The sequence below is a fragment of the Sminthopsis crassicaudata genome, chromosome 5 (genome assembly GCF_048593235.1).
Source record: "Sminthopsis crassicaudata isolate SCR6 chromosome 5, ASM4859323v1, whole genome shotgun sequence".
Lineage (NCBI taxonomy): Eukaryota > Metazoa > Chordata > Mammalia > Dasyuromorphia > Dasyuridae > Sminthopsis > Sminthopsis crassicaudata.
The window spans coordinates 141,480,270-141,508,247 of NC_133621.1; the positions used below are offsets into that span (position 1 = coordinate 141,480,270).

At 37.1% G+C, this 27,978-nt stretch overlaps 3 protein-coding genes across 3 annotated transcripts in view; 1 reads left to right on the forward strand and 2 right to left on the reverse strand.

Moving 5' to 3' along the window:
• BCAP29 (B cell receptor associated protein 29) overlaps positions 1 to 9,987 on the reverse strand; it is a 67,145-nt gene extending 57,158 nt beyond the window's left edge. The window contains exons 1-3 of the mRNA XM_074268352.1: positions 9,881 to 9,987; positions 9,268 to 9,375; positions 1,770 to 1,870 (exon numbers count right to left, since the gene is read on the reverse strand). Of these exons, the coding sequence (XP_074124453.1) occupies positions 1,770 to 1,870; positions 9,268 to 9,359 (193 nt within the window). The 5' untranslated portion in view covers positions 9,360 to 9,375; positions 9,881 to 9,987. The remainder of the gene's footprint in view (positions 1 to 1,769; positions 1,871 to 9,267; positions 9,376 to 9,880) is intronic.
• A 2,455-nt stretch (positions 9,988 to 12,442) lies between these two features.
• DUS4L (dihydrouridine synthase 4 like) lies at positions 12,443 to 27,435 on the reverse strand. The gene is made up of 7 exons (XM_074268351.1): positions 27,267 to 27,435; positions 22,339 to 22,477; positions 21,024 to 21,145; positions 20,049 to 20,166; positions 18,951 to 19,073; positions 17,052 to 17,278; positions 12,443 to 13,913 (listed from the first exon to the last, which is right to left on the reverse strand). The coding sequence occupies exons 1-7, from the start codon at positions 27,433 to 27,435 to the stop codon at positions 13,666 to 13,668; spliced, it is 1,146 nt and encodes a 381-aa protein (XP_074124452.1). The 3' UTR covers positions 12,443 to 13,665.
• COG5 (component of oligomeric golgi complex 5) overlaps positions 27,415 to 27,978 on the forward strand; it is a 344,010-nt gene continuing 343,446 nt past the window's right edge. Inside the window, exon 1 of the mRNA XM_074268349.1 lies at positions 27,415 to 27,521. Coding sequence (XP_074124450.1) covers positions 27,434 to 27,521 — 88 coding nt within the window. The 5' untranslated portion in view covers positions 27,415 to 27,433. The remainder of the gene's footprint in view (positions 27,522 to 27,978) is intronic.

A 27,978-nucleotide genomic window follows, 5' to 3' on the forward strand; every position in this document is an offset into this window, starting at 1 on the left:
TTGTTTTGCATGATTATACATATTTGTTATAAAGGTTTTCTTGTTTTTTTAAACTGGTGGGGAAAATGGGTAGAAAAAAAAATAGATTTTTGTTGGCTGAAAAAAGTTAAATTCAAAATAAAAAGAAAGGTTTTCTCTCAGAGTTATGTTGTCTTTTACTTCCCTAGATCCAAGAATATTTCTGGGTAGTAGAGTGCAGTGAAAAGAGCACTGGTTTTAGAGTTGTGAAACATGTATCAGATTTTAGTCCTATTTCTGCTATTAACTAGTCCAGTGACTTTGGGCAAATCAGTACATTACTCTCTCAACTTTAATTTCATTGATCTTTTAAGAAAGTATTAGACTAGGTATTTTCTAGGCTCCTTCTCCTCTTAACATCTTAGTAGTGGGGCAGCTAGAGCACCAGCCTTGAATTCAGGAGGACCTGAGTTCAAATTTGGTCGCAGACACTTAACACTTCCTAGCTGTGTGACCCTGGGCAAGTCATTTAACCCCAGCCTCGGGGAGGGTGGGGTGTAGAAATCCTAGTTTTTTTTTGTTTTTTTTTTTTAAATAAACTGATAAGGAATGAATAATCTGCTCAGAGAGGGAGCACCATATAATCAGAGACCACAAAACATATAAAAGATTAAATTCTCTACTTTAAGGTTTGTCCTTGAACCTTGAAGCAAAGCAATGGAAACATATGAGCCATATTTTATTTTTGTTGTTCATATGACCATAACCTATCAGGAACTTGGTTTAATCTTAATAAAATGGCAATATATTGTCTTTCTCCATATTTTATCCCCCTAAAAACAAGAAAGATCACAGAGTTAAGAGTAATGATAGTAATAGCTTACTCTCTAAGATTTGTTAAGTTTGTTAAGTCCTTTGACATAATGTGTATAAAGTACTTTATGAACTATAAATAACTATATAAATGTTGTGATCATCACCATGATTATGAACATAATCTTTATATCTTTTGTAATATAGTCCAACCTTTTCGTTTTATAGGTGAGAGAATAGAGACCCAGAGAAGTTTAGTGATTTGTTCAAGGTCATACATATAGCTAGCTAGTGGCAAGTCTGAAGGTTGAGCATATATGACCATTTTTCAGTTTATCAGAAGACAGACCATTCCGTAATAACACCCAAACTCTGATGTTCCAATTGTTTATTTCTGAGTTGTTGATTTAGAATGAAAATGACATCTTACAAAAATATAATTTTGTATATGACCATAAAATGGTTTGGTTTCTAAGCTAGGAAACAAAACTTTATTAACCTATAATTTAAAGCTTATTTAAACAAATACTAAACACTTTCCATTTGTTTTTTTAAAAGGCAAAAAACTACAGTTGCAAATGTGCATCCAATGAGATTAAACACACCTTTTATGGGCCAATCTGGGAGTCAACAGACTGTTTTATACTTTCTGTGAGAGAAAATGTGTTCCACTCTATGTGGCAAATGGGAAGGAGGAAACACATGTATGCCATATCAATGACTAGCAGTGTTCCTTGAGGCTTTAGTTTTTTCATCTGCACACAGATTTGAAACAGCTGACTCAACTCCATAAAATGTAAGACTCCCTCCACACCAGAGATACTATAGGAACAATTAGGGCTGAATACAAAAGAAGAGGAAACATTCACAAAATAAAGACATCATGACTTTTAAAATCCAAATTCATGACCTATCTTTAAATTTTCAATTGGAAAAACAAAACAAAAATAGCTAGAATCCTTTATATACATCCACAGAAGAAGAAATGTACTACTCACCAAGAAACAGAACAATCAACAGGACAATAATTGTAAGGAATGCCTTATTCCAGTAAGTTGCGATTTTACCCCAAAGTGAGAATGTGAAAATCTTCTGCCATCTAGATAGAACACAATAGCAGCAACAACAATACTTTAGGAAAAAAAAAAGTGGTGGGGTAATTAAAAGTTTTAAATTAATCAGTAAAGAAATCAGAATTGCAGGAGGGTCTAACTTCTAGAACCACCCACAGAGAACTACACAAGTGGATCAGAATCAAACCCCAACTCTGCTACTTTTTAGCTATGCGATTTTGGGCCTGTCATTTCTAAGGCTCACTTTCCTTACCTAGAAAAAGAATATGGAAGACTATATGATCTTTTGGATCCCTTCCACTTCTAAAAACTGTGACCCTATGTAAGTTATACCCATAAGTAGTTGTTGCAATTAAGGTGTTTTTTGTTATCTTTTTTTTTTTTTTTTTTTTAAACAATGTCATGCCCAAGTTGTGAAACCCTTTAAACTCATATCTAGACTCTGCTGGGCCCTCTTTTTATGTATAGACTTCATTTTATTCATCTTTGATTAACCAATATGCTTGGTTGATGTTATAAGCTTCCTCTCCTTAAGCCCAAAACTTTATCTCTACCTTCTCTTTTTTAGCAGATGACTTCACCTCCTGAGAAAATTAAGATCACCTTTCCAGAGCTCTTTAATCTCTTATATTCATACCTTAAAAATTTTCATTCACTCCCTCTCCACCACTTAGGGTGACTCCCTATCATATTCCTCAATGCAGCTGTTCCAAAACTTCTCTTCTTTCCTTAAGCCTTTAAATGCACAGCTCCCCTTCTTTTTCACAGACTTCTCTGCCTCCTGATTAGAGGCCATCAACTAAGAGCCCCTGGCTTACACCCCCAACTTCTGTCTCCGCCCCATGTATCATTTTTCAGCTCTAACACCACACCCGCACACACCTTCAAGCTCTCCTTATCTCCCTCTTCCCTCCCTATCATTGCCACTAGGCCTGCTCAGGTCTCCCCAAACTCCCCCCACAAACAAAAGCCTTCTGTCTTGATCAGTGCTTGCTGATTGGCTTCCATTCTCTTCAAGTAACATCCAACGGATCTTCAATTCACTGCTAATCTGAAGAACCAGGCCTGGAGTCAGGAAGACTCCTCTTGAGTTAGAATCTACATATGCTCATACACTGACTGGCTGTGTGACCCTGGGCAAGTCACTTAACTCCATTTGCCTCAGTTTCCTCAGCTATAAAATGAGCTGAGGGAAATGACAAACTCCTCCAGTTTTTTGCCAAGAAAATTCCAATAGAGTCATGAAGAGCAGTTCATATTTATTCTCCACTACCTTATCATAAAAACCATCCCCTCAGTCCTTAACCTCTTGAACTCTGGCTTCTGACCCAACCACTCTACTGAAACTTCTCTCTCAACGTTTACCAAGAACGAATTGCTTTTTTAAATTTTCACTCCTTATCATCCCTGACCTTCCTGCAGCATTTGACGATGCTGAGTGAATCTTCTCTATACTTAAAATTTTAATCTTCACTTGACGTTTGTGTAAGCCATCATTCAGTATCTCACTTCCCCTCCCAGCCAAATACTATGAAAAAGCTTTTTACACTCTCGCCACCCCTTTGCAAGCTGGCTTCTTGCAATACAACATTCAACTGGAATTGTTCTTTTCAAAGTGACTGGGGATCTCTTAACTTGTCCTGTATCCTCTCTTCTCTGTGTTTTTCATGATGGTACTGAAGGTAGATATTAATAGACAGGTAGATAGCTCTACATCTAGCTCTAGTTTCTCCTTTGTGATTCTGGCCATTCTAAACAATGTCTGAGACATCTCAAACTCAACAAATTAAAAACTATTATTTTTTCCCAAACCCTCCTCTCTTCTAAGCACTAATATTTCTGTTAAAGACACTCCCAACCCTTAATCTCCCAGGTCTCTAACTTGAGTGTTAGCCTGCCTAATCCTCACTATTCTACTTTCTCTCTATTCTCTACCCTTCCATCTATTCACATAGTACTACCTTGGTTCAAGCTCACCTCACTCTTCACCTAGACTTCTGCAATACCTTCCTAATTGGGTCTCCCTGACTCAAATCTCTCACAGGAGCATACTCTTGCCAAAGATTGTCTTTGAGCGAACATCAGATACATGTAACTTCCCTAACTCCACTGGCTTCTTATTGCTTCTAGAATCACATATAAAGTGCTGTCTAGCTTATAAAGCCCTGGAAAACCTGGCCCCAACCTAATTTCCCAATCTTCATCTCCCAGGCTAGCTATCCCACCAAACTGATCTCTGTTTCTTACATACAACACCATGTTCCCTTTGGGACTGGTTGTCCTCTATGCTTGGATTGTACTTCTTATCTCTATCTGCCTCAGAGTCCTTCTCTTCCTTTAAAATAGCTCCAATACTATCATCCACAAGAAGCCATTCCCGATTCCCTCAATTATTTAGTGCCTTCTTTTCCAAGCTATTTTATAGTTAATCCCTTTGTATACACCTGGATTACTTTATTTTTCTGTTTGTTGTCTCACCCATTAGAACATAAACTGCTTGGGAGAAGAGCTGTTTCATTCTTTGACTTCTATTCCCAGTGCCAGGCTCTTAGTAGAAAAAGCTTGTTGATGAATTCACTGAATGGTCATTTCCCTATTCCCCATTCCTTGGTTTCTGTGATACTGCTCTCCTGGTTCTCTTCTATAGTGAGTATAGTGGGACACTGATCTGCGTTCAAATCCTGTTATGTATCTACCTTCTTTTTGGATTTGACAATTCATATTCTTCCTCACACTCCTTCCCAGTCTAACCGTAGTAAACAAGTCTGAAATGTAAGAGATTCACTAGTCTAGTAATTAGACTCTGCTGGTTTGAGACCTTTCCAGGGGACAAAGCTCCATATGCTTCTACTTCTTCAGTTTCTAAGGACTAGCTTTAAAAGCTAGTGTGCTTAGTCCAGCTAGGGTTTTCCCTGATAGTAACTTAAAAGTCCTTTCTTAAGATGTTTCCTGAATGCAAAAACTAATTCCTAGTTTAATTTCTTCAAAAAGCTTAATTAACATCAAGTACTTATTTTTTTATTGCATGGAACCTACTTTGCACACTACTGGAACCAGACACAAAGACAGCACAGAGAAGTAGAAAGTCCATCACCACTGGACATTTTAAGTGAATCCCTAACTGGAGAACTAGCTGTTTTAGGCCCAAGTAGGGTTGAACAATTACAATTCAAGTAATAGTCACAAGATTGGGAATCAGGAAGGTGTGTATTCTAATTCAGGCTCAGATGCTTACTGACTGCAAGCAAATCTAACCCCTCTTAGCTTGTTTCTTCCTCTGTAACATGGGGACAGATTAATAACAGCACTTATCTCACAGAATTATTATGAGAATAACATGTGTTTACAGAGATACAATAGCTGGTAAATTTTAAAGTGCTATTTACAGTCCTTTCTTAGGCCTCTGTAACTTTGGGTGGACCTCCTTTTGGTAGCATGGTGACAAGAATTGCATAAAATGAGCAAGCATGCACTGATTATAATCTTCACAACTAGAAAGATACCCAGCTTGATGAGATCACAGATATTCTTGAAATCAAAGGTAGCTAAGTAGCACAATGGATAGAGTAGTGGACCTGTAGTCAGGATGTGTGGCCTGTTTAAATGTGGCCTTAGGTACTAACTAGCTGGGCAAATCACTTCATTTGTCTGTCTTAGGCTCCCCCATCTCTAACATGGGGATAATAAAGCACCTAATTTGGTACCAGGAGATAATATTTGTCAATGGCTTAAAGCTCTATACACTTGAGGTTATTATTATCTGAGAGTTGATAATATAGCGTAGTGAGTAAACACCTTCATTTTGGGGAATAATTTATACCAATTTTTCCCTGTCTAGCATCTACTTAAAAGTACATCATTTTAAGTGAATGTACATCTTTTCATATATAAATCTCTCCCAGAAAAGTTGCATGAAAGATACCTAGAAAAGAGAAATGAGAAAACTGATATTGCCAAAAATGGGGAATTAATTTACTCTGACAAAGCCGGACTTATGTCCCTCTACTGTTTTTGAGCAAAAGCTCAAATTTGAATCCTTAGTATTCTACTCAGGAAATTGACCATATTAACCTATTTCTAAAATTGGGGGAAGTGGTTACATATTAGCTTAGGAACAAAACTAACACACAGAGATGCAATATCAGTTTCCTCATTTGTAAAACAGGGATCATGATAGATCCCTCCCAGGGTTGTTGTGAGGAGCAAATGAGATAAATGAAAAATGTTTAGTATGGTGCTTGACACCAAATACTGGTTTGTTTCCTTCCTTCCTTCTTTCTCCTCTCACACACATATAGCACACTCTTTCCTTATTAAACTATCAACAAATATAACAAATATATCAACAAAAAATTTAAGGATATGAAAATAAAATCAATTCAAAGTATGGATCATAATAAAAGGACAAGAATCTTAGGTTCCTGTTTTAGCCACCTTCTATACACCTGTGACCTTATGTCATTAAACTTCCTGGGACCTTAGTTTCCTCATTTTTAAAATGAGGGGGACTGGGGCAAATGGCCTATTGAATATTAAAAAAAGGTTATGATTCATGTCTCCCTTTACTATGGAAGAGATATGATAACTGATAAGTGAGCATATAGGAACCTTGGCTCTAAGAAATCTAAAGACTAAAGAACCGGGTCCAAGGCCTAGGCCCAGTATAATCAAATTGTGTTCTGACCTAGTTACATCAAAATAATAAGTCTATTATCTTCCTCCATGCTCTAAGTTCCAGAGGCTCCCTCTCTGTTTCCTTGCCTTTGCTCATATTATTCCTTATGTCTTGAATACCTATCCTTACTATTTTCAGCAGCTGAACACTTTATTGTTGAGACACTTCAATCATGTCCAATTCTTTGTGACCGCATTTGGGGTTTCCTTAGCAAAGATACTGGATGGTTTGCTATTTCCTTCTTTAGGTCATTTACAGATGAGGGTTTTCTTTTCCTGATCTGTAGCCCCAACGCCCAAAATATCTTCAGCTTAAATCACTCTAGTTTTCATAGATTGGCCAACAATATGTCTCAGCCGAAGCCTAATTTGGTCATTGTTTGGTTGGATAGTTCAGATTGAATATAAATCATGTTATCATGCTTTTTGATCTACAAATAATCAATTCATAAAGAATTATCACTTAGAACAAAATAGTTTAGGGGCTGCAACAAAGTACGTCAGACTATAAGATGTTAAGTGTTCAAATATCATTTTAGAGAACAGAAATATCAGTGATCAAATATCAAAAACTAATTTAAAACCAAATTGTGTTTTAGCAAAAGCTTTAAAATATGCCTTCCATTAGTAGTTTTGTTGTTTTAGTGCCATTAAAATGAATATCATTAATCAATAATAAATGAGAAGCAGGGTATTATAACAGCAACACATTAGTAGACAACAGTATTGAGAAGATAGCAATATAAGCAGCATATTGTAATAGAAACCAATAGACAGAAGGCCTCATAGCCAGGAAGACATGGGTTCAAGGGCCATGTCTTTCAGAAATAGCTACGTAGCCATGGGCACATTGCTCAACCTTAGTGCTTTAAGTTAGCTCTCCTAAGATAAGCTACTTATGACTCCCATACTACTCCACCCTCCTGCAGAAGCCTTTTCATCATGGAAGCTCACTCTGTCCTCAGAAGTACTTTCTACTGGTCCCTTACTCGGATTAGTTGATTCCCCCAGAACTTCCACTTAAGTAAAGTGCCTGGGCCAATCATGCTTTTGTTAGCAGGCATTAGCATAGTGCCTGGCACACAGTAAGTTCTCAATATTTACTGACTTCTTGTTTGCTGATGTGCTTTGGCAAAGAAAATTCCTCATCTGGAGCTCACAACATGGATGACAGCAAAGGTATAATTAATTAAAAGGTATCATGAATAAATAAATCACTAATGAAAACTATTGGCTGTGAGAATCACTGGCTTATATTCTTAAAGAAACATGTATTAGGCCATACTTTTACTGTTCCTGTATCAAAAATGGTAACCCTTTGCCCATAAAATGATGATCACATTGCATCACAGGCTGGGTTGTTGTGCTTTATGTGGGAATATGAAACATATGAACATGGGAAATGCATTAAGCATGAGAAATGGATTTGGTCCAATATGTGATTTTATCTGTATGGGCAGTTCCACGATTTAGCAATTGCTTTTATAGACTGAAGATGGGAACTCAGCTGTGAATTATGGTCTCACATTGTTCCTAGGACACTGAGAGGCTGGCCCTTAGACACACAGTATGTAGGAGAGAGGCAGGACTTACCCAACTCATCCTCATTCCAAGGCTGGCCCTTTACCTACTATTCCTGGGCATCCCTACAAGGTAGTGAAGAGAAAGTTTGGAGTCAGATCTGAGTTTGAATCTTGCCCTAGACATGTGTGTGATCCTGAGTGCGGTACTTAACCTGGATTTCAGTTTGCTCAACTGTAAAAAGAGTAGGTAAGTCACAGGTTAGTTGTAAGGATGAGATCATATATGTAAATTGCTTTGCTAAACTTAAAGGGATTTACAGTCAGGCACCTAGCATTTATTAAGCTTTTAAGGTATGCCAAGCATGACTCTGTAGAAGACAGGGAACATAAACTACGAACAGAGACAGCCCCTACCCTCAAGGAGCTTATGTTCTTTACAGGAGGGAAGACAACACCTATATGTGAGCGATGGCATCAGCTTCAGCTCTTGCCCGGTATCCTGCCCCATGGAAACGTTGTTAAGAAGCAAAGGCTGCCTCGTTTAGTACTCAGGGCAAACGTGACTAACTTTGTTTCAAATATGTGGCACAATCATAGCCCCTGCCCCTGGCGGGGGGGGGGGGGGGGGGGGGGGGGGGGGGGCAAGTGCGTTTCTGTTCCTTGTGGTTAACTGTGCAAGAGTTAACTCAGCCAGTGACATCTGGTTCGGAAACTGGTATAAATACGGGACCCTTAAGGACCAAGCCCACAACGCTCTCCACACAGCCTCTTGAAATTCTTTAATGAGGGACCCCGACTCATATCAAAATGAAACTGAAAAGGAGAAAAGGGAAATGCCAAAAGGCACCGCTCCATCACGGAGGAATAATCCATGCTAGCTACTATCATCATTACTACTACTTCATGATGCTCCAGCGATACAAAAATAATGCTTCCTTGCCACGCAGCTGGACCAGGAAGAATGAAAAGTGAATTTCATCAGTCAAGATACAAAAAAGCATTAAAAAAAAAAAAAAAAGAAGAAAAACTCACTTTCATTTTAAAAAGAATAATAAGGTTCTTCTTTCTGCATGACGTTTCTGATGAATTTCTTTTTATACTTCTGATTCCCTAATTTGGTAAGCCTGCACCTCTCCCCTTCCTCTCCCCCCACCCCGTTCTCTCCCCCCGAAAAGGGCTAGAGCAAAGGCCAAGTGCTGCACGGATCTGAAAAAAGGGTCTCCTACCTCTGAGGAGGAATAAACGGTAGGCAGAGGATTAAAATGAGTCCTATTTCGGCATAGAGAAAGCTTGCAACTGCTGCCCACTGCAGGGTCATGTCTGCACTTCCACTCCTGGGGAGACAAACAGACCCATTTCACTTTTCGGGCCCTCCCAGGAAGCGCGGCCAAAGGCCTCGAGGGGGCGTTCCCCCGCGGGCCCAGCACCGAGCGGGCTCTCTGGGCCCGGCAGGGATGCGAGGCCCCGGGTCTCTCTCCCTCCCCGCGGGCCCGGAAACGGGGGAGCGGTGGTGGAAGGGTGTCGCTCTGCCGCTCCGGGACGGCCCGGAGCGCTAGCTCTCCTCCAAGTTCTCTCGTGGGCGCGCCAACTTCACGGTTGGAGGAGCAGGGAGAGGGGGACGGCCGGACTCCGGGGAGGGGGCACCCGGAAGGACCCGCGCGGGCAGGAGTTGGGGCAAAGCGCGCCCCAGTCCGGGCCAGAGCTCTTCGCTTCCCGAGTCTTCCGCCACCGGAGCCCAGCGAGGATTGGGCAGGGACGGCCGAGGGCAAACAGCGGCCCCAAGGCCGAACCATGCTCGGGCCCAGGCGAGGAAGTCCTCGGTTCCCTAACTGTGCTTACCTCTGCCAGGGGGCCCGGATCCGAGACAGCGGTGGTGCTGCTGCAGGTGCTGCTGGTGCCCCTGCGCGGGGACGTCAGACGCTGCGGCAGGGGATGGTTGGGGGAGGGGGAGGGGAGGAGGAGGAGGAGGAGTAGGGAGGAGAGAGGGAGGGAGGAAGAGAGGAAGTCTGAGCCCCAGAGGGGAAGTGGGGCCTCTGCTCGGCTTGCTGTTTCTAACATCCAAGCCTGTAGGTGGAGGGGAACACTCTCTAGTAACTTTGGTAGTGGCAATATCATTATGTTTATTGGTAATTATCTTAATTGCTAGTGGTGGGGTTAGGGGTGACTCATTACTGGTTGGCTCTTCCTCATCCCCAACCATATATATACCTCCTTTAGGCCAAAAGAATGGGATAGAAGAAGGGCCCGAGGTAGAGAGGCTGCTTAGAATTAGACAGAGCTGAGAGGCCTTCTGGTCCAGCAGACTCATTTTACAGACGAGTTAATGGAGGTCCAGAAAGCCCAAGGTCCTGGGTGTCTTACCTCCAGGCCATTTCCTCTGACACCACATCACCTGGCCTTAAGTTTCTGGGACACAGGAACTTTTAGACTAATTTTATTTATTGCCAGGATGCCATGCACAAATGATGACGCTATTAAGAAAATAATTAGTGAGAAACCTTGAAGTCAGAATTGGCAGTTTTCCTTTCTGAAAAATTTTGTTCTTGAGAATTAGTCCTACATTGTGCCAGATCTTCCCCTAGTTTTCTCTCCTGCCTTCCTACATGTCCCCCTCTGTTTAGTTTTGGGGATCTGTGGCTATGCTACCCCAACAGCCTAAGGAAGTGCCACGACCAGGGCAAAGCCTGTGAGACTATGTAGCCTGGTGTGACTTAACACCACATCCCTCAAGATTAGAGCCTTTTGTTCCTTATGTTACTGCTCTTTCCTGGGTCTCTTCCTGCGAATTAGGCCAATTCTTTTGTCTCTTTATCCAGGTCTTACCCCTTCTCATAGGTGTCTCATAAAACTCTGTCTTGGGTCACCTTCTCTTTCTGCACTCTGCTACTTGGTGGTCACCCCCAGGATCAATTACAAAATTGTTTGGCCTTCAAGGCCTTTCATAAACTACTTCTTAGTTCCTCACCCCTCAGTCTTTCTATATCTTACCCCCAACATGCTTTTTTTTTTTTCCTAGTAAATTTATTTTTAATACATATTGCTTTAATCACATTGGGGGGAAAAATCAGAGCAAAAGGAAAAAATAGAGGAAAAAAACCAACAAAAAATAAGTGAACATAGTATGTGTCAATTTTTATTTAGCCTCCCTAAGTTCTTTTTCTTAATGCAGATGGCATTTTCTGTCCAGTGTCTATTGAGATTGCTTTGCATCACTGAACCACTGAGTAGAACCAAGTATTTCATAGTTGATCTTCACACATTCTTGCTATTATTGTGTAAAACATTCCTGGTTCTGCTTGTTTCACTCAATATCAGTTTGTATATATCTTTCCAGGCCTTTCTAAAATCTATTCATTATTTCTTACAGAACAATAATATTCCATTACTTTCATATACCCTAAATTATTCAGCTATTCCTCAATTGATGGGCAAATACTCATTTTTCAATTCTTTGCTACTACAAAAAGAGCTGCTGCAAACATTTCTGTACACGTGGGTCCTTTTCCCTCCTTTGTGATTTCTTTGGGATACAGACCCAGTAGTAGTACTGCTGGATCAAAGGGTATGCAGTTTGGTATCCCTTTGGGCATAGTTCCAGATTGCTCTCCAGAATGGTTGGATCATTTCACAACAATGCTTTAGTATCCCAGTTTTCCCACATCCCTCCAGCATTTTATCTTTTCCTATCATCTTAGCCAACTTGAAGGTGTGAAGTGGTACCTCACTTTGCTGTTTTAATATGTATTTGTCTAATCAATAGAGCATTTCTTCATATAGCTAGGCCTTAATTTCTCCATCTGAAAATTGTTAAATGACACTGGCCACCTTTCTATTCCACAAACAGGACACTATCCTTCACATATTCTTAGTTTACTTTGTCTAGTTATTTCTTTTCCCTCTAATAGTCTTCCTAATATAATACCTATTTGTGTACATATGGTTTTCATCACATTTCTTATTTCATGTTCTGGGAATTGCTTGAAACATATATATGCAAGTTAAATGACTTGCTCAGTAATTTAGAGGGTTTTGAACCCAGGTCCTTTCTGTCTCTGAGTCCAATATTTTATTTATTATGCCACCTTGCTTCCAGGGATCTTGTATGTTGTAGTAAGTATTTTTTAAATCCTGAATTGAATCTCCAGTATTCACCAGGGGATTACTTCATGTCTCATCAATTAATCAACAAGCACTTATTTAGCAGGTATCAAGAAGGCTCCTTCAAAGATATTACATTTTAATGGAAAGTTTTAATAGTTCTAACAATACAATCTTAGTTGGAATATGTATAGAAAAATAAATTGTATTATAATATTGCAGAACATAAGAACCATCTTGAAAAAAAAAGTATTTACTTAAGGACAAGTTTTGAGTTAAAATAGTTTTTAAACAACAATCACATCATGTTTTGAATTTATTTGCTAACATAGTGGAGTATAAACATTTGCTGACATCCAAAATAATTATAGAAATGAACTAATTTCAGTATAAAATACTTAATTGTAGTAATGGCACATTCTTCACTACTGATAATGAAGCAGTTTTTTTTTTTCTTTCCACAACCCCCATGTCCATATGATAAAAATCTCAGCAATGAACTCAATAATGTTATCAATCGATGAAAAGCACAAAAATACCAAAATTTGCTTATCAAAACCAGCATAATATATTTTTAAAAAAAGACAAATTTATTTTTTTGTTTTCAACCAAGGATGTGATGGGCTTAATCTTTTAAAATCCATCACTAAAAACATTCATCCTTAAGATGACAATATAGACATTTCAGCTAAGAAGGTACTTCAAAGATGGTAAAGGGAATGCCATTCATTTAAGTTTTTCAGGAATGTGTGTTTATCAAGTTTTTTCAATTTCCCAAATGACTGGAAGTCCTGAGAAATTGTTAGTGCTATTTTTAGAATTCCAAGAAGTCTTGGATATATGTGTTAGAAACCAGTAAATCTGATCAAAATGACTAATTTTAATAGAACTTATTTTAAATTTGATTTAAGTATTTTTCTGTTTGGGGAAACTTGACATAATATTTGGTGAAGGAATTTGTGGGACTGATTCTTTTCTGGTCTAAGTGTTTTCAGGGATGATTCCATTTTTCAAATGGAACTTGTATCATTCTGTGGGAGCAATTTTATACAAATTTTTAGTTCTCCACTTCTTCTTCTTTTTTTTTTTTTCTGAGGCTGGGGTTAAGTGACTTGCCCAGGATCACACAGCTAGGAAGCATTAAGTGTCAGACCAGATTTGAACTCGGGTCCTCCTGAATTCAAGGCTGGTGCTCTATCCATTGCGCCACCTAGCTGCCACTAGCTCTCCACTTCTAAGGATTTTTGTGCTGTTTTTGTAATTTCTTTGCAGTTATTTTCATTAAAAATAAATTTGCAGTAATTTTTATATCCACTTATAGGAACTATATTAAAATAATGAATGTTTTACTTTAAAATGTTTCTCTCAAAATATGAATTATGATTTTTCCAGAAAAAAAATCATAAAAAGACATTACTAGTGAACATTTTTGTGGCCTATTTAAGATTTAAAGAAATCAAGCATTAAAAAACCCCCACAATTGATTTTTGTCAAATATAAAAAATACATTATATAACTGACAGTTTTTACATGCTATAATGGTCTGTAAGATAATCTAAAACTGCAGTTGTACTTGACAGAGCATTAAACACCTTTTTTTCTTGCTTTGATGTTATCCTTTCCATCATGTACATTAAATGATGATGAAAGCACATAAAAGGTGTGCCATGCTCAAGAGCAATATCAACCCAATCCCAGATGCATTTCAAGGGAGTTTCTTTATATCCAGCAAACATAGCAGGATTTGCTAAAAGTCCTCTCGCAACCATTATACCTGTTTAAAAAGTATGAGAAATATTGATAAATTACCACAAATAATATTAGGAACACCCTCATCATAATTAATTCCTTTGGCTTTTAAATTCTCCAGGTAGTTTATTTGTACCTCTTAGGTATTTTCACATTTGGTCTGCCATTCCTTTCTCTAGGGGATTAAGGCAAACAGAGGCAAGTGATTTGCTTAGGGAAACATAGCTAGTAGTGTCTGAGACCAAATTTGAATTTAGGTCTTCCTGATTCCAGGCCCAATGCTCTGTCCACTGAACCTCCTGGCAGATTCTATTTCATATTCTATTTGTTTATACATATTATCTCTCTACTAACTTGGAAGACCTTTTAAGGCAGTAGTTATGGCTCGTTTATCGTTATATCCTGCTTGATACTCAGGCCCCTGCCTGCAAGGAATAGTAATGATAATAAATATTTGATTTAAAGAGAATGTAAAAATCAATAGTTAGACCTCAGTAAAGCAGAATAAATGCATTTGAAGGCTCTCATGACAAATCTTCATAATAGTATTATTGTATCATACCCAGTGAATTACTTCCAAAGAAGTTATTTGCTTTACTATCCTAAAACAGCTGTACTAAATGGAAGCTCATCCAAGAAACTCTAAAAATCCTATTTTCTCATGGTAAGCAAACAACCCTGAGTTCTTGAAGCTTTACTAAGTTATAAGCAGGAATGATGTTGCAATAACAGAGTGGTCTGCTGTCTGAGTACAAACTAGTTATAATTACTGGATAACTTCACAGCAAGCCAAGAAACAGACAAAACAGTAAAATGCCTATGAGTCCTGCATTGTTGTTCACTTGTTTTGAGTCTTCATGACCCCCTTTTGGGGCAAACACACTGGAGCTGTTTGCCATTTCCTTATTCAGGTCATTTTACAAATGAGGAAACTGAGGCAAACAGGTGACTTGTCCAGGGTTACACAATAAATGTCTGAGGCCAGATGTGAATTCAGTTCTTCCTTACTACAGGCCCACTGTTCTATCTACTATGTAGTCCTGCATAGCTGCCTTCAAACTGGAGAAGGGCTGAAGGGGCATATACTTTTGAGACCAGCCACAATCACCACTTTTATTTTTAATGTATGTTTCTTCTTCATTAACCAGAGTTGGCACTCTGTAAGACAAACTAAACTATGTCCATATTGTCACTTTAAAATAAATGAAACCCAGAAGATATAATGAAATTGTGGCCAAATGGAAGGCCATCTCGCAAATTTATTTCGGAGAGGTAAAGAAGCAGGCTGAGTTGGTGTCATGTACCCCAAAATAACAATCATTTCCTGTACACTTGGTTATCTCATCTTGTACTGCTCATGGTAAGCCCACACCCTATGGAGAGAACTATGTTCCCTACTAAGGGTAAAGAAGCAAATTCTATGAAGACTTGAATTAGGTTCTCAAAAATCAAATCAGCATGTCTTGACTCTGCTTTACTGAGAAAGGGAATAATGGTTAAAAAAAACCCAAACAAATCCAAAACTCATGGAAGCTCCTTGAGTGTACATAATATCTTCACTGAATAGTGTCTTCAATCAGTGGCAGACTTTTAATGATACCACAAAAAATGAAATTGAATATAAGGAGATAGGAAACAATTGGAAACTGGTAATCTTATCAGTCAGCCAAATGAAGCTAGATCACTAGCTGGTTAGAACAAAAGTCAACTTAAATTTTTTAAAAACAGATGGAAATAACATGAAGAGGAATTGCTTTTGATGACTGAAGCTCTAATTCTATCTTTGAAAACTGGACAATTTTTTTTTAAAGTGCCACCAACTCTTAATTAGCAGATGAAACATCTTTAGTACAATAAAGATTAAAATTCCCAATGCCACCTGAATCAATAAACACAATATTGCAAAGCAGAAAAATGTGGCAACCACAGGCTGCAATAGTTGAATGGAAAATAATTTGCAAAATAGTTCAGGAGCCTGGCAAATGAGAGTAACTGCACAAAACTGAAAATCAATGTTTTGCTGGATTATACATAGTTGTTATAAGGGAGGACTTATTAGAGGTGAGAATGGGTTAGTGGGTAATGAAGAAGGATCAAAAATGTCTTTAAATATTTTTCAAATAACCAGAAGAAAATAAGTGAAGGGGATTCAAACTGAATTTTGTTATTTAATACTTTTTTAAAAGGGTAATATAATAGAACCTTTAGTTTCTTATTTAATCTTTTAAAAAATTTTCTGTAATGAAACTATTTGTTGAATAAATTCATAATTTTTTCCCACTCAAAGCAACTAAGAAATGAACCTATGGAAAGCCTAAAATGAAATCAGAGAAACCAAATTATTATTTAACATTAATCTGTAAATGAATGTAGGACAACAATTAGAAAAAAAAAAAGTGGGAACATTTGCTAATCTTTTGGTTATTTTCAATAATAATGGATTGAACACATTCTGACTCTCTTATTGTCTTCCCTGATATGCTAAGTGATGAACTGGCAGTTGCAATTAAAATCAAATTGGAAAAATGTTTTCTACAAAATAGGTACTTAAAAAATGACACTTGAATCAGGTTCAGAAGTTGCTGTGAGCATGGATCAACCGCTGAATATGCAAAATGAGAACCTTTGGGTTAAATTCTTGCTTTGTCACTGAATAACTTGGGCAGATCACTTCTTGGGACTTCAAATTTACTCATCTAGAAAATGTAGTTTGACTAGGTGCTCTCTCAAGTCTCTTCTAATACAAATATATAACCTGTTTCAAACTGCTTGCTGTCACCAACAGGCATCTCTAATGCCATTATCTCCCCATTATGCTATATGCTTACAAACCAAACAACTATAGTATCAATGGCTAGGTCAATAAAAGACATTAGCTGGATAAGCCAATCTTCTTTCTACTGGGTGCCAGAGTCAGCTAGTAGGTCATCTGGAAGCATATTGCTCACTAAGTGATGTAAGGATAGGAAAACGACATTTATCTCACCTGAGGCCTTATTCTATTATTTAGTAAATAAGATTTAATAGGATGAATCTGAAAGGTGCCTAGCTTAAATTAGGCTATTGGGAGAATATGGCTCACTGTTAAAAACTACAACTATATTAGTTTCTTAAGACAAAAAGATTAAACTGTCCTCACCCATTTTAAATACTGATTTCTTACCATTTGTCCCCGTTATTTCCTGAACATTTTCTGCTTCCTTTAAAGTTTTAATGTCTCCATTAGCAATTATAGGTACAGATAAATTTTCTTTAATTATTTTAATTGCATCATAGTGTACTGGCTGGTGTCTTTCTTCAATATTTCTCCCATGAACTGTAATCCAGGAAACTCCTGTTGCTTCAGCTTTCCGACAAAGATCTACAGTTCTTGTAAGATCATCATGGATCCTAAAATTCCAAAACATTTTATAGCACATGAAGAGATAAATGATAAACAAATGAAAATTGTTACTCATATAGAGTATAATTTTATTTTCTCAGTTTTCTTAGCAAAATCCTTGAAGGAGACAATGGGGTTTTATTTAGGAATAGTCTACTTCTGGTGTTGCTATTTGACTTTTGGCACCAAGAAGGTCACAACCAGGCTATCCCATAATATCCCACATTTTTGGTTTTGTTCCTTGAGAGAAATTCCCATTTTCTACATGCTGGCATGATGATCTAAGCTCTGTATTATAAGGACAGAAAGAACCAACTCTATGCCTTCCAGCCTATTCTTTCCAATGAGGAAAGTGAGAACTTTAGCTTATATCAATAGTTTGGTGATGCCAAAGCTCCAAAAGAATCTGTACTTTTCCTATAAAAACTTTTAAATCCTTTGACCACTTATCTATTGGGTAATGCTTTGGGTCTGCATATTTGTATGAATGGTCTCTCTACTTTGGCTATCAGAAATAAAGGGTACTCCTCACATCCCCACTCCACAACTGACCCCTTCCCTTCTTATCCTAGTTGTCTTGGTTTGTTTTTAAAGGAAACTATAGGAATTCTAAGACTTTTGTACAGTAATATCAGTTTGCCTGAATTTGATAACTTTGTTCCTGGTGAGGTAAAGCAATATGACAATAACAGCAATAACAACTATTTATGAAGTTCTACTATGTATTAGGTCATTAAGGTTTAGATAAGACATATTATATTCCCTCCCTTCAAACAGCTTATTAATCAAGTGGAAGAATAAGACACCAAAGCAGATAGCATAATATACAGTAAAGACTTTCAAGGGCTACAAAAGAAAGTGTGAGAAGGCTGGAATAAGGATTTACTTCTATAGACATTAGCACTTGAACTGGGCTTTTAAAAAGTAAAGGTGGTGAGGGTGGACACTCCAGCCACAGGGAACCATGTGAGCAAAGATCAGGGCAAAAGGCTGTCTAATTTGGCTGAAGCACAAAGTATGTCAAGAATAGTAATATCAGACAAAGCTGGAAAAAAGGGAGGATACCATCTGCATTTTAATTTATATTAAATAACCAGCTGTACTTCATTTTAACTTTTTTCCCCCCTGAGGCAATTGGGATTAAGTGACTTGCCCAGGGTCACACACAGCCAGGAAATGATAAGTGTCTAAGGCCATATTTAAACTCAGATCTTCCTGACTTCAGGGCTAGTGCTTTATCCACTATACCTCCTAGATGCCACCCAGTTTTTACTTTTTAGCAGACTGCTTTGGTATTAAAACTTTTTTGGTAGATATCTCTATCTAGAAAAAAAATAATGTGATCTTAATTGCTTATTCTTGAGTAAAATTTTCCTTGTCAAATGGTTGCTGAAAACAGACTTGTTTTACTCTACAAGTTTTCACATTTTAACAGAGATCCTCTGTATCTTTACACTGAAGCAAAAAAAAAGAAGAAAAAGCCATCAAAATATTCATCCTATTACCCATATTCCAAATTAAAAATAAAAAATACACCATCCTTGTCCATCTAATAAAAAAGCTTATTTTTATATATAAAACAATATGGACCATTCAAACTAAGCACTTTGACAAAAAATACTTTTTATTTATAATAAAATGAATCTTGTCAATAGATTAAAACATATGAAATTTTTTTACCTTATTTTAATGGACACTGAAAACTTTGGATTTTCCACTTGACTTTTTACTTGTTTAACCATATCTCGTACAAGTTCAGGTTTATTTATTAAACATGCTCCATATCCTTCTGTTATGGCCCATCTTAATAAGAACAAAATGAAAAATGTATATAACAGGAGTAGTTTTTAGTCTGGAAATATAACAGAGAGAGAGAGAGAGAGAGAGAGAGAGAGAGAGAGAGAGAGAGAAAGAGAGAGAGAGAGAGAGAGAGAGAGAGAGAGAGAGAGTAGAAGATAACAAACAGAAATACTAGCAGATATAAAATGCATTATTTTACACACATAAAAATATTTCTTTGACTTAACATAGTTGGAATAGAACAGGTATAAAGTTTTAGAGTTTATACTTCATTCTAGCAACATTAGTAAACCTTATTTAACTCATTTATAGGATTATATCAATGTAACTATTGATTGCACTGCATTTTAATTTTTAGTATTATAACATTGAAATTATTGAAATATAACATCTTGTTGTTTTCTAAATACTTCTTATTGACATCATAATTAACCATGCAACTAAATATTGTATTTTGGAAAAAAAAAATTTTTTTGCCTTAAAAAAAAAGGGAATGAATTACAAGAAAGGGTGTGGAGACCTTCAAAATCATAGAATTATATATCTTAGAACTTAAAAGTATATTTGAAGCAACATTTCTATACATTGGAATCTCACTAAAAACAATGTACTTGGGGTTCATATTATGGTGCCTTACAATGAGGTCTTCTGATGTATGCAGTCCTTATGCAGGCCTCGAGGAGAGGAATACACACAATACCAAATTCAATTAGCAAGACCAAATAACAAAATATACCTTAGTATTTAATTACATCACAGTCCCATTAACTCTCTGGAACAATAGGATCTCAACATCCCATCAAAATTTTTTTTTTATCAGATTATCTGATATCCAATTTAGAATATTCATGCTTTATATTTTATTTCATATGAATTAACTTCCTTTTGAATTTTGGAAAACTAGAAAGATATTTTACCATGTTCATATAGATTTTCCTAATCTTTTCAGTAATTTCTTCCAACTTCTTTGAGTTTTACCTCTGAGGGCAACCACAGTTAATGTCTATTCCATTCGAATAAGGACAGACTATTCGGGCAGCATCAGATAAAAGTTGTGCATCATTAGCAGCAAACTGAACAATCAGCGGACAATCACCTGATAAAACAAACACCTCATCATTACAATTCAGAAGAAATAATGTGGAATATTAAAAATAACAATCAGAAATTCCCTAATTGTCAGACAATGTTAATTACATTCAATCTATTAAAACACCTATGCAGACAGGATTACATTTTAAAATAGAATCAGATGTGAGCCTTCTGAAAATGTATGAGGAGATGAGGATTTACCTCTTTTCTCATAAAAGTATTTGGCTCTAATGCTATCTTTTAGAAGAACTAAGATGGGAGAAAATAACCTCTCATCTTGTATTTTTTTTCCTTTACACTACTATTGAAAAGATACTTAACAAATTTGTTGCTGCATATTAATTTTTTGAAAAAAAAAACTAAGAGGAAAATGAACTAACTTTGTGACAAACTTTTATTGCCATCTACCTAAACTAATCCAATAGTCTAGTAAGTCTATAAGCATTTATTAAGTTTCTTCTATGTACCAAGCACTGATGATATAAAGAAAAAAAACAACTTCCTGCTCTCTAAAAACTCAGTTTTATGGGGGAGACAAAATATAAACAAGTGGTATATAGAATATAGAAACTGGTAGTAATCAGAAGGTAGGCAAATAACTTTAAAGAACACTGGGAAAAGCTTCTGAAAGAATGTGGGATCTTAGCTGACTTGAAGAAAGGAGATGGGAAAGGAGGGATTTCAGGCACAGGGAACAGATGACAAAAATGCTGGGAGAGAGGAGATGTGTTTTGTTTGAAGAATAGTAAGAAAGTCAATATCACTGGGTTGTGGAGAGTATAGAGAGGAGTAAGGATTTAAAAAGGATGTTTTTTAAAAAAGAAATTCCACAAAACTTTATATAGAATAGACTGTGCATACCTTTGTTTGTGGTGAATTCACTATCTCTGGCTTTTATAGATCGGACAAAATCAGCAGCAACTATCATTGGAGTATAACACAGATCACAGTTGTATTTCCTCACTAGTGTCCTGAAAGCCAATCTGTGAGCAAATGAACATTTTAATCCAGCATCTCCAAAGTTCTATGATTCAATTTACTTCTAAATGCAATAAAAAGTTCCTAAGCATAAATTAAGGTAAGAAATATTTATTAAGTTCAACAAAATGTTGAAGAAGTTATATTTAATAGTTTAAATGGTCAGTTTAAAATATCAATGTTAATTTAAAAAGTAATATGAAAGAATAGGTTTTGTTATGTATTGAATAAAGTGAAATTTAGTAAGTTTTTTACTATCTGTCAATCATGGTGAATGACTCAACTGGATTTTCTAGTTAAATGATTACGACACTATGAAGGCTATTCATACAAGAAATTAAAGAGATCTCATAAAAACACATGGATTAGGTTGTGGGTTGGATGATGTGAACCAGTAATAAACGAATTCTTAATATGATTATATTCAGAAGTGTTAGTAGAAAGTTTATTAGGTGCATATTTAACTATGTTAAGGGACAAAAGTGATTAAATAGATGAGATTTCCATGCCTTTTGAAAGCCTTTAATGGTTATCTTTTCCATGAAGCCTTACTAGGTAATTGTAACTAAGTGATCTCATCCTTTTTTGAACCTCTATGGCATTTAATAATATAATATTTGTATTACCCTATAGTTATTCCATGGGCATTGTCTTGTTTCCCTATACTATAAGTTTCTTCAGGACAGGGATTGTGTCTCATAGTCTTCTGTATTCCTCACATTTTTGAATATAAAACAATTTAAAATAAATTTTTTCATCACCAAAATTCACAAATAAACTTTAGAAGTCCCTAAGTCAAATTAATGTTTGAAGATAATGATGATTTTAATAATTGGGAAATAGTAACAAAAATAGAAATCTTATAGTTTCTGCTTCTCTTACTTAGCAGCTAATCTAAATGGTATCTGGGCAGAGGCAGAACGCATAAGTTTTAGTTTGTGGGAAGAGTTAATCTAATCTGTACTTCCCCAAAGAGACTTATTTTATTTGTAATGAACTTTACGTTTCTGCTATACTTAATCATCCTGCTTTATAATTTGATTATTATATGGTTGTTGGGGCGTTCTTTTGGTTGAAAGTTTCAGAAAGGGTCACTTGTAATGCCAGTTATTTGAAGGTGAGGATGGCAAATGTTAAAATATAATTCCAAAAAGAAAAGACACAGAAAATATAAAACATAATAATTCACCATACTTACTTTGAATATCGAACCATAGGAGCACATATTTTTACCAGGTGCCCAGAATGAAACATTTCCAGTGGATCTCTTATTCTTTCTTGGCATTGTATAGTTTTTGTGTAATCGCCACTCATGAATACCAGTTTTAAAAAAAATTCTGAAAAAGATAATCGGTTTTCATATAGAAACATATTTTTTATTAGACATACTTCTAGTACATGTTTATTAAAGGCCTATTATAGGAAAGTCATTTTCTTAGGCAATGGGGAATATACTGACAAAACAGTTTGTCCCTTCAATGCGCTTATTTTCTACCACAAGGAAGTAATTTGCAAATTCTAATATTACAAGGAATCTGTAATTTTACTGACATAGGACAAATAATATAGATCAAAATCCATTTATATCATTTTATTTTGCGCAGTTCTCTTCTATGTCTTTTCCCAGTTTTGGCTTGGGGCTCCCACTGGACATGATGTGAGCTTTCTCCTATGTTTATCTGAAGTCATGTGAATAACATTATAGCATAGGATATTCCATCAGTTATCCCTCATGTAAGAAACATACCCACACATGCATATAAAGTTTGCATGCCATCAATTTAGTCAGATTTGTTGACAAAGTTTTTTTCCTGATATTCCAAGATCTTACAAATGGCATACCACAAATTTGGTTGATCATTAAAATCAATAGTTTTGGGGCAGCTAGATGATACAGTGGATAGAGCAATTGCCCTGAAATCAAGAGGACCTGAGTTCAAATCTGGCCTCAGACACTTAATACTTCCTAGCTGTATGATCCTGGATCATACTTAACCCCAATTGCCTCAGCAACAACAACAACAACAACAACAACAACAAAGAAAAGAAAAGAAAAAAAAACAATAGTTTTTAGCATTTTGTAAAATGATGCTATCTTTACTAGATACCGGTAATAGTTCCTTGTTTTGAACATTTACATTTAATTGCGAAATTATTATAGCTACATTTCTTGTACAAGTTATTGGAGTTGAGGTCATAGTCCTCATCCAAGCACCTGATCTATGAAGTCTTTATTCCATGAAAAGCAGATACTTTTTCAACAATGTTTCATTCAAAATGGCATTAAACCAAGGAATTTAGTTTGAGTCATTCAAGTGTTTATTTAGTACATATTTTCAAGTACTTCCTATATGCAATGACTTATATTAGACACTAAAAATGACAAAAATAATTGTCATTTAGAAAATACTTTAAATTCTTCAATGTGTTTTTCCATACATAACTCCTTCAAGCTTACAATGAGGTAAGTACTACTACTCTTAACTTTATTTTACAAATAAGGAAACTGAGGCACAAGAATATTAAATGATTTGGCTAAGAAACATCAGTAGTAGCATTATATCTAAATCTTCCTAATTTAGACCCATCATAATACAACAGTCTTTGTTCTTTAGGATAATAATTTACAATCTAGGGTCTGGACATAAGGCTTATACCCAAATAGAATACAAATGAGAACATGATAAATGCATATGTGAGGAACCCAGTTTGGCTTTATTTATTGATTTGATTAATTTACTATACAATAGAGCTCCCATATAGTTTATTAGTATGGAATTCCTTGGATAAGATTACTAGTTTTAATGACTACTGCTCATACATAAAAAATTCACAGAGGCGAAATATAAACTAAGTGCTCATTTGTCATGATTTTTAGGAAAGTGAAAGATACAAGTAAATGTTAATTTTATACCATGTAAGTATACACTGCAATCTGGCAATAATTTTATGCCAAGAAGGTATGAATGACACTAAGGCACTTTTCCATATTATCCACAAGAAAAGTATAGAATACAGTATCTGCAGCATTTCCCCTGATCTGCCAGGTGAAGTCTGTATTTCTTTAATTAGTAATAACCTTGTAAAAAAGTGGAAGGAGATGAGGCAATAAACTCAGGTTGGTTATAGATCTGCTATTCTGATAACCACATCTGTTATCTATATATTAACTGATTGTCCCCTTAAAAAAATTCTAGAATTTTGCCAAAAATCAGTCAAACTTACTGGTCTACAATGTGAAATCTGCCCTCCTCCCTTTAGATGAAAGTGGGGACATTTATTTATTCCTATGGCACCTTTTCCTATCTAAACGTTTCATTTAAAGAATAGTCTTTTATGGATTCCACATAAGAGTTCACTTGGGTTTAAATTTATCAAGGAGAGTATGGTACTCTTTTTACTTTTTCCTTGCTTATGTTGCATCTTGATAGGCTTGAAGGTTGGGTTTCATCTATTAAGATGACATTTACATTGGGTTTGCCAAAATTAAATTGTTAATTCTGAGATTTTTTTTTTGAGAGGCAAGATTTATATAGAGCTTTTAAAATTATGAACTTAACTTCCATTAATTTCCATATATAACAACTGAAAGAGAATGACATGAAACCATGAATCTCATATGTGCAACTTTAAAAAAATTATGTAAGGTTAACATGGTAATTTCAAAATTGTCCTTCACTTCTAAAAATTCTGGTCTCTTCTGGGCATTTTATAAATGTTTCATAAATGATCTTTTATTTCCATTCATTTAAAAAAAAATCACTATAATCACTCTCCTCCTCACAGCACATCAAAACAAAACTGTTTTTCCTTGTTACAAAATATAGGTATGCAAACCATTCACATATTCTACAGCTCTAGTCTATCATCTCTCTGTTGTAATGATCTCCCAGAATTGGGGTGAGTCATTTCATTGATCCGAGTTATGGCTTTCAAAGAGTAAAATCAATTTCATATATACAAAAGGGGGATGGTCTGGCAATATAGCAGTTAATGTGATAAAGAGAGCAAATGTTCTTAATCTGGGGTCCCAGATCCTAAATTATTATAATGAAACAGTTATCAAAATATTTAAACACACATATGTATGCATACATATACACACGAACATATTCACAAACCCAAGGTTAAGAATCCTGCACATAAAATAATTTTTAAGTGGAGATTTTTATTCACTCCTTTAAAGCTATCTGTGGTCTGCAAGGAAGGAACAACTTTACACATACAACTTGTTACAGTTGTTAAGATCTTAAAGAAATCCATTCAGAACAGTTTTACAGTAAGCCATCAACATAATTATTCTCAACTCAAAGAGTCAAGAACTTAGTACCTCATTAAGATATAATTATTGTAAGATGCTAGCTGGCTAGCTCTTCCTATAGAAATAGACCAAGGACTGAGAATAAGCTTTTGTTTGGTATAGCTTTTTTTTGGCAGGCTGCATAGGAAGTATTTTATCATAGCCTTTAAGTTTACAACAATTTTTATTCACCTTTTAGGGATCTTTTTCTTTTGCTTGATGACTCTTTGTTGATTCTTGGCCATATCCATTTTTCCTTATGGGAATCTTGGGGAGAAATACCTTTACAAAAATGCAGGTTCTATCCAATTGATACATATATATTACTTTTGTATAGGTACACTTCAATTAATATACTTCAAGTAAAGTATCTCTTCATCATTTCTCTCTCTCTCCTTGACAAACATCCCAAAGTTCTCCTCCAGTAAAAATACTAACCAATAGGTTTCTGTTCTCTCTAGAAACTAAGCCTCAGAGTGAGATGATGTGCCCAAGATTATACTTCTACTTTACCACACGGTCCCTCACATAATTATAATAATCTGTTAGCATGATAAAAATTAAATGACCAATTCTGCACAGTTAATGACCATAACTCCGATGATTCCTGAGCCTGTGGGAATAGAAACTAAAATCTAGAAATCTGGCAACACAAGACCCCACAGATGATGACAACTGATTAGTGCCCTTTTTTCTTTCTCTTAATGACTGAATTGAGTGAATTAAGACCTTTTCTGACCCTCCCAGCAGTCAGCCTTCTCTTTCTCTCGAAATTACCTTGCGGCTAGCTATGTCTGTGTGTTGTTGAAAGGATGTATTCAGAATGAGAGGAACTGGAATAAGCTCTACCACTTACAAGCCACTAGTATCTCTGGGCCTAAGTTTCCTCTGTAAAGTGAAGGTATCGGTCTGCATACTTTGGAAGGTCCCTTTCCATTCTGCATCTATAACTGGTGGATCGCCCTAGTAAAGCAGGCAGTTCTTGTATGTGCCCTTATTGCCTTGTAATAGTAGTAGGCATTCAATCAATACTTAATGAACAGAAACATAGTGACTTATTTATTTTGCTATGAGTTGATTTCTCTTCTATGATAAGTACATACCAAGAGTAGAAGTAAGCCGTAGGGAGGCCAGGTCGAACTCAAGTAAGAGAGCCTGGGGTGTGTCCTGGCTGGGACCCGAGGGCCTTTAAATGCCCTTCTCATTCTAAAGCCCTTTTTGTTCGGATTCTGGCTCTGCCTTTCCTCATTTGCAAAGTGAAGGGCTCGGCCAAGCGGACCCGGGTTAGGCCTCAGTTTCCTCATTTGTAAGGGCAGGGGAGAAGGATGTTGGGGCAGAGGCTCTCAAGTTTTTTGACCTTTTATTTACGTAGGTTATAGCCATAAGCTCAAACGTCTTCGCATTATTGTGAAAATGTTTTTATTACAATTTATAATTACATAACAAATATATATATATTTACTATACATGATTAGTTATTATACATAGCTTCATATAATATAGTAAAATATATAACAAACATATATGTATTATGCAATAATGGAGCACATACTAATGATTTGTAATTATTATGAGCCCCAGATCGAGAATCTCTGGTTTAGAGACCCCCGAAGGGCCCTTCCAGCTCTACATCTATGACCACGTTAATGTCTAGGCCTCTTGTTACCGCATCAGCCCAGCCGCGGACGACATCACGCGTCCCTTTCCGCCTGGAGATACTTCTTACCCCCAGCCACCACGATCTCTCAACTCATTCCACAAACAGGGAAAGTAAAGGGGCCCATCCCACCGCTCGCCCCTCCCCTCATAGAACCCACGCGACTCACCCTCAGGTCGCCCAGTTGCTCTCAGCAGCCAGGTGAGTCTCGGGAACCACGCACGCGCAAAACCTCGGCCCGCCTGAGCCCGAGCTCGCGGGCGCGGGGTTTGTGCGTCACCGGCCCCGGCCCAGGAGGGCCCTGTCACTGACGTCATCAGTCCTGCACCTGCCAACATGGAAGGCACCGGTGTTGCTGGGTCCGGGGCTGAGGCTCTTGTTTCTGGAGCCGCCACTGTCACGGTCCGCGAACTTTTGCAGGACGGTAAGGGAGCAGAACCGGGCTGCGGGTAGGGAGCTCCGCGGGCCGCTCGGCCTGTCAATCTGGCGCTTTACTGCTGCAGAAAGTTTTCCGGGTCCCAGGGCGGTGGGTCCCGGAGAGGTGGGTCCCTCTTCTGTCCGCCCGCCCCGGCCCGGCCCGGGGGAGCACCCCTCTCTCCTGGCCTCCCTCCCCGCCCTCTTTCCTCTCGAGCTAAGGGACTCTGCCTTGATCCCGCCGCGCAGAGTCCCATCCCGACCTCCGGAGCCCGGACGGGGCGCCTGTCCGGAGAGGGAGTGCGAATGTCCCAGTAGCGGGGAAGGGAGGACGAGCGCCGGCCCGGGTGAGAAGAGGAGTCCTTAGGAGACGGGTTATGTGCATGACATTGTTCCGAGCACCGCGAATCTACAGATAGGAAAGACTGCTATTGTTGCACGTTACTGTATATGCATTAGTTGTTGAC